Here is a 19054-nt window from a genome sequence, read left to right on the forward strand (position 1 = left end):
CAAACACACTTTTGGTAATAAGATTACCATGCGGCTCAATGGTTAGCTTTATTTCTGTGTAGAGTTTGCATGTTCTCCTGGTGTTGGCGTGGGTTTCCTCCAGGTGCTCCGGTTTCCTACCACCATAAAGACATGCATGCTAGCTAACTAGGAATACAGTTGAAAATTAGCCATCTGGCTAATACTGGGGCATTTACAGAAATGTTGATTAATGTGAATTGTTTGGTAACTGTAGAAAATAAAGAAATTATAGATATTGTAAGTGAAAATATGAATAAAACTTTGAAAGATTCTAATGATATTGATATGTCTCTAATAAAAAGAATTATTGATGGGATTGTAGATCCACACATATACTATATGTATAATTTACCATTTAAAACAGGAGTATTCCCTGACTAAATGAAAGTAGCTAAAGTCATCCCATTATATAAATCTGGGAATTCACATATTTTCATTAACTATAGACTGATATCTTTTGCTTTCTCAGTTCTCAGAAATAGTTGAAAAAATCTTTGTCACAAGGATGGATAATTTCATTGATGAAAACAATTTACTAATGGACAGCCAGTATGGATTTGGATCAGCTAGATCAACGTATTTGGCACTAAACGCGTTAGTAGAAAGATTAACAAATTGTATTGAAAACAAAAACTATGCAGTTGGGATTTTAATGATCTTAAAAAAGCTTTTGATACTGTTGATCACGAAATACTGCTTAAAAAAATGGAAAAGTATCGGAGGGGTGGCCTATAACTGGATATAAAGCTACGATGAAAACAGGTGTCGGTTTGTATGTAATGGGTCATTACAGGTTAGTGAGCCTCCACATTTCCTGTGGCGTCCCATAGGGGTCAGTATTGGGCCCAAAACTGTTCATCCTTTACCTTATTGACATTTGTAAAGTATCAAATTTACTACAATATACTATTTTTGTAAATGACACAAATATGTGTGGTTGTGGGGATGAGTTGCAGCACATATTGAAAATGAGTTCTTACTTTATCAGGTCTCTCCACAAGCAACTTTCTAGTTTTCTGGATGGAATTTGGAATTTGGAGCGATCAGGGCTATGCTAACATTGGAGCAGCTCCACTAATTTCAGAACTTACCAGGAAGTCCAACTTTCATTGCTTACTTTTCCCAAACAAAGCTCCACAAAGCGTCCCCGAGCTTTCTAGTGTCCCCAGGCTTTCTAGGGTCTCCAAGCTTTCTGGTGTCCCCGATTCCCAGATTCCCGGCTGGCTAGCAGCCTACCTGAACCCCGGCTGGCTAGCAGCCTCCCAGAATCCCGGCTGGCTAGCAGCCTTCCTGAGCCCCAGCTGGCTAGCAGCCTCCCTGAATCCCGGCTGGCTAGCAGCCTCCCAGAGCCCTGGCTGGCCAGCAGCTCCCCTGACCCCCGGCTGGCTAGCAGCCTCTCTGGGAGGTTCTCTGGGAGGTTCCCTGCGTCTCTGGTGCCCCCGAGACCGCGCCTGAGACCTACCCAGTGATCTTGCCGGTTTCCGGTGCCCATGAGACCGCCCCTGAGACCGCACCTGAGACTTTGCTGACCTTCGGCTCCCCCGAGACCGTCCCTGAGTTTGCCGGTCTCCGACGCCCCTGAGACTGCCCCTGAGACCACCAGTTCGGCCGCCAGAAGGGATTCACCTTTGGCGACGGATGCCCAAGAGCCCTAGACGTCCAATTCGGCAGCCTGAAGGATTCTGCCCTCGCTGTCGGCCGCCTGAAGGATTCTGCCCTCGCCACCGGCCCCCAGAAGGCTTCTGCCTTCGTCGCCGGCCGCCAGAAGGGTTCTGCCTTCGCTGCTGCCCCCTGTTTGCCCATGGTTCCCTGTGCCCACGTGCCCTAGTGCCCTCTGTCCCCAGTTCCTGTGTGCCCTCTGTTCCCTGCCTCCAGTGACTTTTCTCCCCATGGACTCTCTGCTTCCCCCGGACTGGACTCTCGCCCTCCTTGGGTTGTTTTTGGTTCTTTGGCCACTTTTAGTTTTTTTATCTTTTGACTTTTTGTTCCTCCTCCAGTCTTCCCTCGCCGCCCTCCCTGGGTTGTTTTCGGTTTGTTTTTTGTGTCGTCTGGATGTGTTTCACCTGCTGTGTCACCTGCCCCTCGTTACCTCATTACCCAGCGTATTTAGCCCTTGTGTTTCCCTTTTCTCTTGTCAGATTGTTTTGTGTTTTATCTGTTTGCGTCCTGCTCAGTATTTCTCAGTCAGCTTGCCCATGTTTGTCCTCTCCCCTGCAGCCTTTTGTTCCTTTTGTTTGCCTGCCTCCTCTGGACACCTTGTGTTACCTTCTGCCTTTTGGATACCTTAGTTTGTGAACTCTGCCTTTAAAGTTAAATCATCGTGTTCAACCTTCTCCTGCCTGCCTGCCTCACCCTGCATTTGGGTCCATTATCCCCTGCTCCTTACAACAATACCTATATAATATATATCATGCATCACCATTCATTAATGTAATGTATTGAGCAGCATGTTTGCTGCCATTCATGTGGTTTTGGAGAAGGGAGACCACATCAACCTCATTATCTGTTCTCAAAAGCCTTATTAACAAGACACTACACACTTACAGTTCAGCTATTCTGATGGTAGAAAGTTTTAAGGAAGAACCAACCCCAATACCAACAGTAGATGGAGGTTGGCACTAGAGGTTGGCCCATTACGGTTTCCCCGGTTCGGTGTACAAAGCAGTGTCACCTTCTGGCAGATAAAAGCTAAATGTGCCGATGCGTCACGGCACTAAATCCAACTTGCACTGCAAGCAGTGTTGGGCAGTAGCATTACTAGTTTAACTACTTGAGTAGCTAAAGTTAACTTTTATTGATCAAGTAACGTTAGTGTGGTAATGTCCACACAAGCTAATGTACATTTTCCCCGGGGATTCTGAAACTCAAGCACGGAGCTTTCTTCTGCGGTCTGAAATAAAACTGCTGAGGATCACTGATGGTGACAAAATTTACTGCCAAGCCGAGCAGCGCTGTGAAAGAGATCAGTAACATTAGCGGGGGGAGTATGAGTGAGAGAGGAAATGGCCGAACACTGTTTGTTTAATGTAACTAGAGAGTTCATGTGTTTTTTTTTTATTGTGACAAGATTAATATGGTATCAAAGAAAACTAAAACTGCGCCGGATTTGATATATATATATTTTTTTTGCCCATGAAAGAAGTCAGCTGAAAAAGACGAGGCAAAGTGTAAACACCTAACCAAAGACTTATTATAACCAAAGATACTATACCGTCTCTGTTATAACCTCACTGCAGGTAAAAAAGTCATGGCTTAGAGGCACATTACCGCCACCATGTGGTCTGGACACAGGTCGCTACACTCTCATTAATTTCTCATTACTCTCACTCAGGAGTGGCTGAGACAAGTCACTAACTAGTGGTTTGTTATAAAATTTGGTAAAAAAATGTACCAGTTCAGTCAGGTGTTAGGCTTGATATCCAACCGGTTTGAACATTTTTACACCGGCCCAAGCCTAGCCGGCACGTTGCCAGTTTAGAGAAGTAGGCAGGAGTAACGACATGGAAGCTAAGCAATGTACTGCTGTGAACGTGAACACAGCAAAATGTATTTTAACCAATTTAAATGGCCCTAGAAAAGTCAATTTCAGTTTATGTGTACGCTATATTTAGAATATTATTCATGCCTAACCTTGCAGTCAGACAGCCCTTTCTTCTCCACAGAAGTTTCCCCTCTCTCTTTCAGACGTTCAGTCTCCCTCTGCAAAGTTCATCTGTGAACGGTTTATAAAGGTATCCTTTTGTCTCCACAGTGAAAATATCAAGAACTACTTTATGTTGTATTGTACTGTATTACATTATATTTGTAATACATTTACATTAATTATTTATATTTTTGTCCTTACTATCATAAATTTGTGTGTGTTCATTGTGATGATTAGTCAGTAGTAGCCTACCCTACAGAACTATTAATAAGCACTGAAATTTCTAACTGATAGATATCTATATAGGTCCATACAGGTGTCACAGTTTACATTAAAACATTGAATTGAACTCTCTCCCCCTCACTTTTGGAATCACGGCTACACCTCTGTATGTGTATCAGGTGAGGATCATATTTCAAAAATGTCTCACTGTGGGCACGCCCCTACATTACTATTCACCACAGGAACGCACACACGTCATTCTGAATTCAAAGGTCAGAACTGAAGTACATTTGCTTTCCAGATGGACTCTCCGACCAAAACAGGGAAGGTTTACCTCCAACCACACAGAGCCGGCAAAGTGAGTACATAGCAAATTTGAACATTTATGAGCCTGGGATATGACAAAGGATGGAGTATACAGCCTTATTTTCGAGCAGTGGATAGTACTTGCTTTCTGTTACGATTACAGGAATACAATTATAATCATATCAAAACACCTGTATATTTCACTTTTATCTTAGTTTCATTCAGGTTTCACAGTTAGATGAGGGAATGAAATGTGAGCCATAATTTAAAAGCTCTCAGCCTTTCTGTGCTTGGCTCACAGAGACTCCAGAGCAGGAATCCAAAGAAACAAGTTGAAACACAACAGAGTTTCCACATTCCTGTGCAGCTCTTTTTTTTTCTCTCTCCCTCTCTCACTCTGATTTACATAGATTATATATATATATATATATATATATATATATATATATATATATATATATGTATATATATATACACACAGTATAGCATATTTTCAAATGTAATATGTATTTGGGACATGTGTACATATGAAATCCATTTCTGGTGGCAGTTTGCACAGACAGTTTCCTCTCTCGGTCTCCACAATTTTAAATGGCCTCTTTCTATTTCCAGCTCATGGTGACTGACTCTGAATTTGGCAAAAAAAAAAATTCTTTGGGATTTGTTGTTTTGAGATAATCTGCTACTTGTTGTCTGGCACTGATCTGAAAAGGGAGGTTGTGGTTAAACTATAAATGCATTGATATCCTCTGGGTTGAAATCTTTAATGGTATAATCCACCACACTGTTACCTAAAACAGAGGAATAGGTCATTCTACCAAGAGAGTCACCACGGGTCCTTCCATTAACGATGTATAAGCCAAGGGTTTTACATATCTGGAGAACTTGTTTATCATTGTTGATTACAACAGTATTAAAATGTTGCTCTTGTGGTATTGCGTGTGCTGGGACTGGGGAGATTTGGCCAAATATGTGTTTGCTCTATCTACTTTGATGTGGTGCTTCTTTTTGCCAGTTGTTGCATTGAGATCTCCACATATTAAGATGTGACCCAATGAGTGGAAATTAATTATTTCATTTTGGAGTTCTTGAAAACTCTCCTCAGTGTAATAGGAGGAGATTGAGGGCAGGTTAAGATTGCCCTAAATAGATATCCCACTATTTAAAAATTCAGGATCTGTAGTTTTATCACCAAAAGTTGTGGAGTACAAACCCTGGATATTCCAACTACTAAATGATGACATTTGTCTATACTGGATCTGTTTCACATACAACATAAGTAATGTAATCTGCTATGTACATATATACTGTGTTTGTATATGTATATATATATATATATATATATATATATACACACATATCTCATATTAGAGTTACACCGATAGACCGGCCGGTGACCGGAATTGGCCGGTTTTCGGCCATGACCGGCGACTGGCAGGTCAGTCTGACATATGCCGATTTCATGCCGGTCAATGCTACAATTAACTGACAACATAAGTTATACCAGTTACAGTTCTCAAGTACGCACGCACACACGGACGCGACAGCACGGTCTCTTTTTCCTTTCTCTCAACTTTTCTGCGTACCCGCTCGCGGTGTGAAGCGCATGTCCGTGCTATTCTCGCACATGTAGGGAACCTCGTGAATTAACCTGCAACATGTCAGCTGTTTGGAAATTCTTCAGCATGTGTGCTGAACATAACAAGTTTGCAATATGCAACTCCTGCAAAGGAAAAAGTAGGGCGTGGAGGGACGACACCAAAAATCAAAATCACAGAAAAGAAGGAAATGGTTCTAACATTGCACTTTAGATGTGTGTGAATTTCCCACACCAGGAGTAATTTATATAGGTCTATTTTATAGTGATCCATTATCTGTTCAAGAGATGTTCTATGTTCTGTGCAAAAAATGTTCCATTAAAGAATAGATAAAAAAATAAATATTTGTTTGTGCTGTAAAGTGGTTAGAAAATGAAATCAGAATGGGCTACAATTAATTTAATATAATTTAGAGTGTTTCTCAGACCAATTCTAAACAATCTGGAGGGAGTCCAATAGAATCGATGCATAATCTTGAACTGAATGAGGCGCACCCTTACATCGCGTGACATAGTTTGAATATTCCTAGAGATTCTGTCCCACCCCTCATCTTCCAGTGTAATACTCAGATCCCTTTCCCATGTCTTTTTGGGGGCTGTCTAGGCTCCCTCCCCCAGGTTCTACATAAGCATAGAATAATACCCAGAAGCCTCATGACCATTCCATATTTCAACAACACCTAATCTAAACATTCTGGTGCTTTCCGGGGCTGAAGCACTGGATCCAAAAATCCCCACTAACAGATGGCAAACTTGCAAATATCTAAAAAAAATTGAGACCTAGGGATTCCAAATTGATGTACCACATCCTCAAAGGTTTTCAATATGCCACCGAAATACAGATCCCCAGTGTAACAATTCCCTTTTCCAACCAATCCCTTTAAAAAAGGGAGGTCTGCCAATACATAACTAATTAGCCAAATACTTGATGAGGTATTTAGATATGGATCCAGTTCAAACCACCGGGCCACTTTGGTCCATATGACATTTAAGTGAGGGATTATCAGATGTGTTTTTGCCTCACCATACAGTTTAACAGACTTTGTAGGGGCTTTGTAGGGGCGATAATAAGGCAAGAACAGATTGCTCAATACTATACTAGGGTGGGTCTCTCTCAGGAGGAAGTGTATTCTTTTGTATTTAATGTCACAGCATGACCACAGCCCTGGACAAACATACTACTATCTTTATCAGGTCTGGCTTTAGTTGTGCATTTGAAATTACAGAAACTAGTGCAAGTCTGCCAGACTGAAGATAAGGATGAGAAGCCTACTTTTAGTGTAGCAGGGTGTCGTTCTGCTCTTCTCTTCAGACCAGCCCAACACTTTATAGTTCACATTCAAGACGCGGACACAATGTTGACACATTTTGAGCATCTAGCCCCTAAAAAATGTGATTCATTACACGTAATAATAATTCTTCAGTTTCAATAGGGCCTTCACCGATGTTGTTGGTGCTCCTGCTCTAAATGTGTTTTAACTGTGTAAACATTTTCAAGGTATTTCAACACTGTAAGAAAAAAATCTGTAATATATATATATATATATATATATATATATATATATATATATATATATATATATATATTACAGATTTTTTTCTTATATATATATATATATATCCTGGCAAAATTACCAGTATCTCTTCTGTTAATCCAAAAATGGAAAATTCTGTAAAATCACAGCATACCTTTAATTCTAATAATAAAATCTGTACACTTTCTATTGACAATTTCTTCAACGTTTAAACATAAAAGCCTGTACTGTCAGATGTAGCCTCAGTGTTCTGATAAATATTGTATTTTTGAAACTCATGATATGTTATGATACAACAATGGCTGCTATGGTCACAAGACCAATTTAATGTTCTAGTGTGCTAAACTGCTACAGCAGGAAGCAATAAATCCACCACAATAACTGAACAAAAACTAAATTAACATGTTAAGTTTTTTACAAGGGTTCTTCCTCTTTCTGTAACATTCATGGAAGTGGATACCTTCAGTGTGTAAACATTAATACAACGGTGTTCCATGGCTTTTGTTTTAAACACCTTAAAAGACTAGAACACTTAAAGCACAGTTCACTTAACCATTAAAAAATGCTTTCTATGTAGAAGATGGTTTTTAACAGCAACAAATAGAATAAAACAATACAAAGATTTTAAAGTACTTATAGAAGAAGTCATTACAAGAATACTGTGTACAATTGGGTATAAAGTGATCAGTCAGATCACCAGTGTCGAGTCAAAGTGCGTGGTGATCCGACCACTCAGACCACTTACAGAGGTGATTAGTCTTATCAATTTACACTGTTACTGTGTGTGTGTGTGTGTGTGTGTGTGTGTGTGTGTGTGTGTGTGTGTGTGTGTGTGTGACAGAAATACTGTATGTTGACATGCTGGTGACACGGTTCCTTACACTCGACCGTAGCCAGTGTAATCCTGAGTTGTCATGCAACATTAACCATGTGTGTCACTCTCTCTTGGCAGAAATGGAAGCCAGTGTGCTTGTCTCTGTTCCCCCCCAGTGACAGTGCAGCGGGGCGACTGGAGATCCAGGACATGGGAGGTACACTTACCTTTTTTACTTCTATCACTATTTGTCCCAGTGTGGGGAAAGAAAGTTCCAGGACATCAACACTTTAGTCTCATTTAAGTACAAATTTATTTTTTATGTAACTGAGATGTGGTGGCATTGTGACATGGCTTAACACACTAACACAAGCAGTCACAGGGTGTCTTTTGGTAAATTGACTGGATACTCTTGCTGTTTCACTTCCTGCCCGGCTGTCTGAACACCCTGCGGCTCACGTGAAAGCTAAAGCTAATGTATTAGTAATTTCTGTAAGAGCTTCAGGAAATCTCTAGCCTGAGTAAACCTGACTGCGAGCAGCTTTTTGTTTACATTCAACATGATGGCTACCGAAGCGCAGCGTCACCAGGATCGTTGGTCTGATTGGTTGGACTATCCACTGCACCCAGAGGCATTTGAGCGGCGTCCGTTGGTGACGCCCCTTTGGAAATGAACTGTCAATTAACCTTTCCCAGACCCACTCTCAGTTACAACTGAGAAGAGTTTGGTGTCAACCAGGCTAGGGAATCTCCCTTCTCTTCCCTCTTCCTTTCCTCTCTCTTCAGTGGGGTTCAAGATTATTTGTTTGGTTTACTCAATAAATGGTCTTAATCTAACAGTCCTTGGTCCATGCTGTGTCCTCCAGGTGCTGGTGCTGAAGGCGATCCTGTTTCTGGGGTCAGGAGACACCGCCAGCCTCATGTGGACAGGAAGCTGAAAGTGCTGCGACTGTCCGAGCTGATCAGCGTCCTCAGACTCCCCCCGAATGCTGAAGCCTGTCCTATGGTCAGTCTTTCTGCTGCTTCTCATGTTTGCACTATTCATCAGTGACAGTTAGATCCTGACTAAAAGCTTCGCTGTTTGCAGGAGAACATGTCGGCGTTTTGTGTGGAGACCCGGGACAGAACCATGGTGTTCGCTGCACTAAAGGACGACTGTGTGGAGTGGGTAGAAAAACTGTGTCTCCGCTCGTTTCAGGTGAGAGGAAAACAGAATTGACATCAATAGTGTTAATGAATCAGTTTGTATACAATGACTGGTTAGTCTCTAGCCTAGAAATCTAGATGCACCCTAGTGACAGCAAATTTATTTTGCAGCCAGAGGGGGTCTTGGCACTCTCCATTGACTTGCGAGCTGGAAAAACCAAATTTTGGTCAGGCCAATCACATTGTGTATAGAGTCGGTGGGCGGGGCTTATGGCTGCTGCTGGGAACAGCGGTCTTCTGGAAGACTTGGAGTTAAGCTTTTCTTTGAGAAAAGAACAAAGAACGGCACAGAAATCATTCTTAAAAAAGGAAGATGTGTTTGGAGTTTTTACGACCGGATACGGCAAAAGTTTAATCTATCAACTAGCTTCGCTACCTTCTTCGTTGCTCTGCCTGGTTGTAGCGCTATCCTATTACGTGCAGAGGGGATTTGAAAGACAACCGTTTATCCCGCCCCTCGGATTTTACTCTGTCAGTGGTGAGTTCCCAGACCCTACATCTTGATGTGGGTCTGGCTTGTCAGGCTAGTTAGTCTCACATAGCCAGGCCTATTTTCACATTCGCTGTCGAGATAGGTCTGACTACACCACAGAAGCATTCTGGGATAGGAGAAAAAACGCTCTGGGTTGTTTGCATTTCTTTAAACCAATCACAACCGGTTTGGCCGGCGCTAAGCTCCGAACTATAGACTGTATAAAACTATGGACGGCCTGTCCGTGACGTCACCCATTGGTTTCTGAAGATCCTTAATGAAGCTCAAAGTGGGCGGCTCCCGCCGTCGCCATGTTGTTAGTGCTGACATCAGGAGGTGGGGTGTGGGAGGAGCTGAGGCGGGCAGGGTAGGCTGGATGAAGTCCAGTTGCTAAAAACTACACTCACCCAGCTTGATCCTCCCAAGCTAGCAATGTCTGAGAAGCTAGGCTAGGATGTGCTCCCTGATGGTAATTTAATCATTCGTCCCAACTTGTTACTTGAGGTAAGTTAACCCGACTTTAGTCTCGCTTTGCCAGACCCTCCTCCAAAGCGCTCTGAAGGAGTGTCTGGCTACTCTACACAGCATTCGGGATGGGAGGGAAATGTGCTCTGATTTAATGGCATTTATTTAAACCAATCAGAATCGTCATGGGTCGTGCCAAACTCCGCACAGAGCCGCTGCAAAATAGTCGTGCAACAGAAAACTTGGACAGATAGTCTAGCTAGCTGTCTGGATTTACCCTGCAGAGATCTGAGGAGCAGTTAACCATAGTCCTCATAAATCCACCAGAGTTTAAAATTCCAACACAAAGAAAGTGGAAGAAAACGGAAAATACATGCATCCGGCGGAATTTCCTGCAGCACTGGAGCAATCCCGGAAGTGAACGCGAAGGATATAAATAGACTAACCTGACTTAGACTTTTACACTGGCTCCCAGTCAAGGTTATAATTGATTTTAAGATTCTGCTCCTTGTATATAAAGCTCTCAATGGCCTTGCACCTCAGTATGTTAAAGTGCTCATATTATGCTTTTTGGCTTTTTCCCTTTCCTTTATTGTGTTATATATCTTTTTTGTGCATGTTATAGGTTTATAACGTGAAAAAGCCCAAAGTCCACCCCAAAGGGACTTACCATCTCCAACAGAAAACACTGATCACAAACTGCTCCAAACGTGCGTCATTTTGTAACACACGTTATAATGCTTGCCTAGCTGCTAGCATGGCACACCGTCATACTCTGCAACTGACTGGCTAGCAGTGCAGATGGAACAGAAGTGTGATGCCTCACTCTGTAGCTAAAAGAGAGAGCTAAACACACAGAGTGAAAAGAGGAGCTGCAGCAATGTGCAGTACAACTAAAATATGGTGTTGTTTTGCCCCGTATGTTTTGAGTGTAGCCCCAAATGTAACTTTGTCCAGTTTATTTTTCCGAGGCGAATTGAACAGGCAGCTATGTGCGGGGTCCGACCATGCTGTATTTGTTGCTATCACCTAGCAACCGTCTCTCCGTGAGGAAAGCTGTGAAAGCCGGGTAAAGTTTTTGGAGGAATCATAGCCATATCAGTCCAATACATTGATGCCATCAACACAAAGTTTAGGAGCGCAATACTAATGATTTAGTTTGAGGGTCCCGTGACGTTTCCAGTCTATCACGCGGAGCTCTGAAGCAGACCTATGCGTCGCTTAGTGTCCACTCTCACTGTAAAATGCAGGGCAGCTTAAGGTGTATGGATGCTCAGCTGTGGACATGCTGCGGCAGATGTGTTGCGTTTGAGCTCCGTGTATTTCTGCAGTAGTTTCGGTTTTCCACCTCCGACATAGAGCAGCGCACAGCCACTTCCCTAGCTAAACTATTGTCTCATTCCAGAGACCAGAGACCCAAAGGTGGCTCTGTGTCTGTCAGAAGGTCTGAGATCTACTGCATCACCAGAGCAATCAAGTAATGCACAGCAGACTATGGTGCAGGTATAGATTATTTTCTGAAAATATTATAGTTTATTTTTGTAATAGCCTATTATAACTTTATTTTTCTCAAAATATCACGACTCCTCCAAATCACAGAGAACACAGATATACTGTATTTTCAATGTGCATAAAGTTTTGGAGCAGAAATCTTGCTCAAACATCTGAAATATTACAGTCCAGGGGTTTATTAATAACAAATACATAATTTTTACGTACGCTATGTATTTTTCTTTTGGACATGCTGAGCAGTTCTTATTACGTCACTTTCTAAGAATCCAGACGGGTTGGGTACACTTTATTACAATGCATAACTTATTGTAAAAACTGAGCAACTTGTCCCACGGTTGCTGGTGACAAAACCACTGATTAAATATGTACATTGAAGCGCTACTGGCGTTATAGAGCTGCCTGATTGTTGTCTGATTCTCTGATATAAATGACGCGTTGCATTGTTGGACATCGGCTATGAACGCGTTCTGCGCGTAGTCTTCTGACAGCACTGTAATATTTTACAGTAACAGTAACAAGAGTGACAAAACAAAATAAAAATAAAAACCATGATACCATCTAGTGGATAAATGTTATAAAGAACAAAGCGATACAGCTTCCCTGATGCAAACCAGACTGACAGACTGAGAGAGAAAAAATGAAAGTTGCTTCCAATTGAAATACATTAGTTTAAAAATGTCGTGACTATTTCATGAATTGCCGTGAGACTGGGTTGGCCATCATGCAAACGCTTCAATTCGGCTGTGGAAGAGAGTACCAAAGTTAATCAGCGCTTCCCCTGGCGGATAAAGGGGGGGGGGGGGTGTTTTGCGGAAAAACAACAGCGAAATCCCAGGGCTGGGATGATATGCTTTTGTCCCGATTTGATTGTTTCCCGATACATGGAGGCTAGTACAAGTATTGTGATTCGATAGCATTGAGTATTGTGATTTTCTTTTCCTTCTTTAACAAAACAAAAGTTGAATAATACACTTCTAGAGACAACACGTTTGTAAGAAGAATGACATCACATGTCCGTCAGTCAGTCGGACATTTATTTTACTTTGTAAAGAAGAACATAACATGAATATTCAGCTTTTTCTGCTTCTGCTGGGAACAGATATGATGTAGTCGTTAATAACATCACGACACATACTTGAATCGATTTTTTTCCCACCCCTACAAAATCCCATCTAATTGGTTTTCTAAATAATATTCTATAAATTTGACGATATAGGAATGTGCGAATTAAGGTATTAGGTATTAAGGAAAGGTCAGGGCAGGAGCGACCATAACAATGAAGGAATCATTTTTTATTGCAACGTTCAATGGCGCGGGCTCAGGCGGTGTTAATGTTGTTACCTTTGTTTAGAGTTCTTTCTGTAGATTATTTGAAAGTTCTTTTGCAAAATGTCTTACTTTTAAGGTCCAATTTTGTATCCAAGTCTTGATGCAGCTAATCCTCATGGTATCGCTGTCTCTTCATCCCCACCCCACCCCTCAGAGAGGTGTAGCCTCCAGCTCTACTTATCTTCACATGGAGGAGAACCAGATCTATGCCTCAGCAGATGAAGGTAAATATTTTGTTCCTATGCTTTTATCTTCTTTCTCCTGTCCTCTGTTATCGTAACACTTATCATTTAAATAATAAAATATCCCTAAACCTCTTTCTGTTTTGAATGGATTTGTTTTTTAATGTTTGAAAAGTAATTGCCAAGTGAGCATATTTTCATGGAAAAGACGTTAAAAATGGCTATGGTCACCGGTGCTACCGTAATTGGTCATTTCTCCAGTAAAAACCAGGGCCTTTTATTTATGCAGAAGGTAACAGACTTTTAAATTTTTGTTTGTTTTTTTCTTTTCTTTTGCAACTTTGTTGATTATTCGAGATAAATAAAAAAAAAAAAAAAATTAAATTTAAAATTATTTAAAATATGCTTGTGTTAGATGCAGGCCCCAGATTCATTGATTAACGTTAACGTTAGTCTCACGTTACATACTGTAGCTAACAAGCCTGAACATAATCAACTCATCAGTTAGTATTCCCACAGAGCCATGTAATCTACACATACGATCAACTGTCTATCTTGTCTATTATCTCTAATGCACCTTCAGTTGTGGCATTCATAATTTCATTGTATGGGACTCTGGGCAATGACAGGAAAAGTTTATCTTATCTTATCTCTTATCTTAATTGAACTTGTGTGTAACGTTAGTATGACCAGCCACGTACCGGAGGGTGAATACGACCTGGACCAGGACAATTCTGGCGTCTCTTCTACAGGAAGTCGCCAGATTTGTCGCTAGCAGTGTTGGGCAAGTTACTTCCAAAATGTAATACATTATTATATTCCAGAGTAATTGAAGACACAATGAAGGAAATAATAAGATTTCTATCCTCACCTTTCAAAGGAAATATCACCATTATAAGTAATATCTAGTTAACAATAATGCAAATGAATGTCTTTCTCTACTGCTTCACTACAACTGTATCTGTGAATTTTATGAAAATAAACCAAAATACAACATTAAGGCCCTGTTTTGACCTGGCATTAAAATGGAATGAAAAAAAGGTGTGAATGCACTCGGGACGCATGGAGATGAGATAGAGCCCATTCAGAGGGGCCCTGGGTCACATGGGGCTAGATTCTCATAGAAAGTGGGTACATTAAAGACGGTTGGTATATCCGCTTCTTTTGATGCACTTCTAAATGGCGTTATCCATAAGCTTGTTCTATATACTACAATTATTAATAATGAAAATGAAATGTTTTATCATTAGAAATGAAAATGACGTCATAATAGATTATGATGGGATTTTTACGACCCTGGCCATCAAAATGACGGACAGCGAGAAAGTGGAACCAAACCACTGGCTGGTGGAGGCCAACAGCTCTAGTTTAATCCGAAATCAGACATGCAACTAATTTAAATAGCAATATGATATAATTCAATCAGCATCTATAGGGCCTGAACTATGGACTCTGCTATTAATTATTTTATTTTTTTCATGATCATTTTCTCTGTTTTGAAGCAATATTTTGGATGTTCTATTAAAACTGTTGTAGTGGTTTAAGGAGAGTGGTTGGACATGTGTCAAGAACAAGAGGACGCCACTCAAGTTCTGAAGCTGTATTCATCATTGGCACACAGCTAGCACACACTCTCTGTTGAAGTTTAGATGTGGTTCTTAAAGGCAGAATTATATTAATATTAATAATAATAATATTAATAATTATTAGAAATGATCTATCAATCTAATCAATATCTGTAACTCATCAATCACCACAACTTGAGGTAAACCTAAAGGTTTCCTGTGCAAAGATGTGCTTATGTTCACAGTTTCTCACCAAAATGCATCGCGTGTATCCTTTCGGCCTAATTGTTGAATGCATTTCCATCCTTCTACAAATATTTCCAGTCTTCTTTGTGTATGTGGTAAACACTATGCAGTCCCACATTCTACTTGTTATTCCTGAATTTTTAAGGATAATTTTGCTGTGAAAAATAATGTTGTCACTCTATTTAGTATACACTACATGATCAAACCGTGTTTGGCTTGATCAAACTGCAACAACAATAATAGTTAACGCCTATCTTCTGTCCAGCCTCAGAGTTCTGGGTAATGGTTCAAAAGACTGACGCAGCGACACGCTGCGGCCTGCAGGGGTCGTACTGGCTGCAGGTGGGGCGAGAGGCGCTGCTGCTGAGAGAAACACAGAAGAACATTGTTAGAGAGTGGCCGTATGAACGGCTGAGACGATATGGCAAAGATAAGGTAAGGTTTTCAATGTCAAACAATCCAACTTCCCCCTGAAATGCTCATACATACTGTGTCAATTAAAACTGAATTGTACAATTTTTACAAGGGTAGGCATTATGACTGGGGTGTTTCCTCGGATTGCTTTCCATTCTTGAAATTGCTATGCTTATGTGCCTCTTTGTGTTTTATCACCAGCTGGCCTTAACCATCGAAGCAGGACGACGCTGTGACTCTGGTCCTGGAACATTTATCTTTGAGACACAGCAGGCTGAGAAGATATTCGCCCTAATTCAGAGTACCATCAAGCGGAAGACTTTGACTCATACTGTAGGCAACCAAAACCAAGAGGGTCAGAAAGTTGTGGTAACCAACATACAGGCTCATTCCCCGCTCCCCAGAATACCAGATATGATCAGTATTGCTGCGATTCCGGAAAACAAACTGAGGACACAGGACAGTAAATGTGCTGCTTTAGAAGAGAGTGCACGTTCCCAGGAAGATTTGGTTGGTTCATCAGAGAGTGCATCAGTGCATCCAGCTCCAATCACCCTCATGCCTCTTCCACTGGTGCCCACACGTGGCAGCCACTCCGGAGGACAACTTGATGGCCAATCAGAAGCTGTATATGCTGACCCAGCTGATTGCATCCAACCTGTACCAAAAGCACAACCGACCATGGCTCTGTATGTAGACCCTGCAAGTGTTCTCTCGCTCAAACCCCCCAGCCCCAGAGAATCTGTCACTCCGTCTCCTAACTCCTCTACTCCCTGCTTCCCCCCCGATCAGCCAGATTCAGTCTACGCAGAGGTGTTCGACAAAATCAGTCTGGCTCAGAATAAAAACGTCGCAGATGACGAACCCATTTATACTGAGCCCATGAGCAAGGAGGAGAAGTCTGATAAAAAAGAAAGCAAAGCAGACCCTTTTGCACACCTTTATGCTCAAGTCTGCAAAACAACCCAATCATTTAGCCTATTGTCGTCCTCTAACACCATCCCTTCCTGCTCTGCTTCCTCTCCCGCTATGACTGCCAGTATAAGCACAACTAATGATGATGTCATCTACGAAAACCTGGGCACCATTTAATTTAGTTGTCAAGTGTAGCTTGATGCTACAATGCCTAAACCAAGTCTATGCAGAGCTTGACATATATTTTTGTACAATGACTGTAAAGAAGAAATAGAGTGAGCACATCTCCTGTATGGATGGGCTTTCTTTTGTATATCCGTATACAAACTATTGTTCATTAGTTCTGAAGAAAACAGGACTGTGTGACTACCTATTCATTAATAAAGCAAGTTACCAATAAAGTAGAACTTGTAACTAACATGGCAGTGGCGTAACGAGCCAACACCGGGCCCCTATGTAGGATTATCAAGGCGGGCCCCCCTACTACAGCACGTGATGACAGCGCAATGTCCACGAGTAGGCTACCATGAATAGAACAGGATAGGATCATATAGACACAGCATATAAGAGATGAGATGACTGACAAAATCAGGAGTAGCCTATGCGCACAACAACAACAAAAAACACTGGTGAATGCGTACCATAACACATGAAAAAACACACAAGGGCAATCCTTCCAGGATTTCTCGGCCTTTTTTTTTACATTGTTGCGGCCCAAAATGCCTGATTTCACGGGAGCTTTTGTAAAAAATTGCGATAAAAGTTGCAATGTCTTTTGTATGTTTGTTGCAATAAAGTTGCAGAAGACAGTGAAAGTTGCAAAAAAAGTTGAATTTTTTTTTTATAGTTCTTTAAAAAATAAAAAGGAAACTTGTTTTGTGGAGAATAATAATTATTACTATTAATTAATTACTCTGGGCTGAGATTTCCTAGGAACCTTACCAAAAAGGCTCAGGATGCTGCAAATGTTGGTATAATATGAAAATGGCTGGTGGATTTAAGACAAAAAATAATAATTTATTGAATGAATCAAATATGAACATATATGTCACTGTCAGTGACTTGTTGATCTTGACATTGTCAGTTAATTTCCTATCCTGGCCACACACACACACATTCATACAGTTTGATAAAGTACTTATTGGACTTTAACTTATCATTGCACTTACAATAACAAGCGTAGCTGTCCTCAATTTAGGTCATCATGTGGCCTCATCTGTCTCATCACCAATAGCAAGTCTCAGACTTTTCCCATGTCTACACCCAGTGATACATGATATGATAACATGATATGATAACTTTTTTAACGCCATAAAGTTGACTATATCTTAAAATGTTACATGCATGTTTGTTGGTTTGCGTCTGCTGTATAACTATCATATAGTCCTTTCATTTAAGATCATTTTTTTATTAAACTGTGTATAGTGATGTATAAATAGTGAAGATGAAATCAGTGTTTGTGCTGTATGTATAAAGTGTTCAAAGTTGTGCTTTCTAAGTCCTGTCGCGGCATAAATTCTACCAATTCTGTAATCACTGTGGATGTCATGTTTTCTTGTTGGTCGAAGCGATTTCACACAACCCAACCCATTTTTTTGCAGTGTGTGATTAAAGCAAGACTATATAAATAAAAAAACAAGGTTAAAAAGGTTATGAACAATAAAATGAACTGTCAGCACTTAAAACAGCTGTCATCAAAGCGTCTCTATTATTCTATTATTTTTTTTTTTCCCGTCTTCTAGATGTAGAAAGTACAAAAAACACATTTCACTCTTTTTTTTTAAGATTATTTTTTGGGCATTTTTAAGCCTTTATTGACAGGATAGCTGAAGAAATGAAAGGGGAGAGAGGGGGGAAATGACATGCAGCAACAGCCGCAGGTTTGAGTCAAACTCTGGCCCGCTGCGTCGAGGAGTAAACCTCTATATATGGGTGCCCGCTCTACCGACTGAGCTATCCAGGCACCCCCTTTACTTTTTTTTAAACAATGTTTTTATTGATTTTTTAATTGCATTTACAACTTTTAACATGCCATCTGTTTCTCACATAGGACAACAATATCATTCTGTGGTCAGGTTGGGATCTTTTCACTGCAGTAGAGCACACTCTTAATAATGCTGGGTTTAAAAATAACCCAACCTTAAAAGAACACGGCAACTTATTGGGACTTTAGCTTATTCACCGTATCCCCCAGAGTTAGATAAGTCCATACATACCCTTCTCATCTGTGTGCGTGTCATAACTCTGTCTGACGCACCCACTGCTAGCCTCGCTTAGCACAGATGCGGAGGTAACCGGCTCGATCTAGCCTACTGCTCCCAAGAAGTGACAAAATAACGTTTTTATAATAACTTTGTCCTTCAGCACACGTTTCATGGTCCGTCTGGCAAATTCAATTTTTTCAAAATAGTCGTCCTCAGTGAAATGTTCTGAGCAAACACGACGGTACTTGATGATGGCTACAGGTGTTTGGATCTATAGCTAGGCTAGCGGTTGGTGAGTCAGACAGAGTTATGACACGCACGGAGATGAGAAGGGTGTGTATGGAGTTATCTAACTCTGGGGGATACGGTGAATAAACTGAAGTCCCAATAAATCGGCGTGTTCCTT

The 19054-nt window shown here is 41.0% G+C and overlaps 1 protein-coding gene across 1 annotated transcript; it reads left to right on the forward strand.

The window, feature by feature from the left end:
* The first annotated feature begins 4133 nt into the window (after positions 1 to 4133).
* LOC120565479 (docking protein 3-like) lies at positions 4134 to 16983 on the forward strand. The gene is made up of 7 exons (XM_039811302.1): positions 4134 to 4244; positions 8277 to 8355; positions 9005 to 9144; positions 9226 to 9336; positions 13277 to 13346; positions 15381 to 15550; positions 15731 to 16983. Exons 1-7 carry the CDS (start codon positions 4188 to 4190, stop codon positions 16619 to 16621), a joined length of 1518 nt encoding a protein of 505 aa, XP_039667236.1. The 5' UTR covers positions 4134 to 4187; the 3' UTR covers positions 16622 to 16983.
* Positions 16984 to 19054: the final 2071 nt, after the last annotated feature.

Source organism: Perca fluviatilis, chromosome 1 (assembly GCF_010015445.1).
Source record: "Perca fluviatilis chromosome 1, GENO_Pfluv_1.0, whole genome shotgun sequence".
Classification (NCBI taxonomy): domain Eukaryota; kingdom Metazoa; phylum Chordata; class Actinopteri; order Perciformes; family Percidae; genus Perca; species Perca fluviatilis.

Bases quoted from the DNA above. Each gene is read 5' to 3' on its own strand.
- LOC120565479 (XM_039811302.1), top strand. From the start codon at position 4,188: ATGGACTCTCCGACCAAAACAGGGAAGGTTTACCTCCAACCACACAGA. The intron at 8,356-9,004 runs GTACACTTACCT...TGTGTCCTCCAG, and splicing joins GGAGATCCAGGACATGGGAG to GTGCTGGTGCTGAAGGCGAT. The intron at 15,551-15,730 runs GTAAGGTTTTCA...TTTTATCACCAG, and splicing joins GACGATATGGCAAAGATAAG to CTGGCCTTAACCATCGAAGC.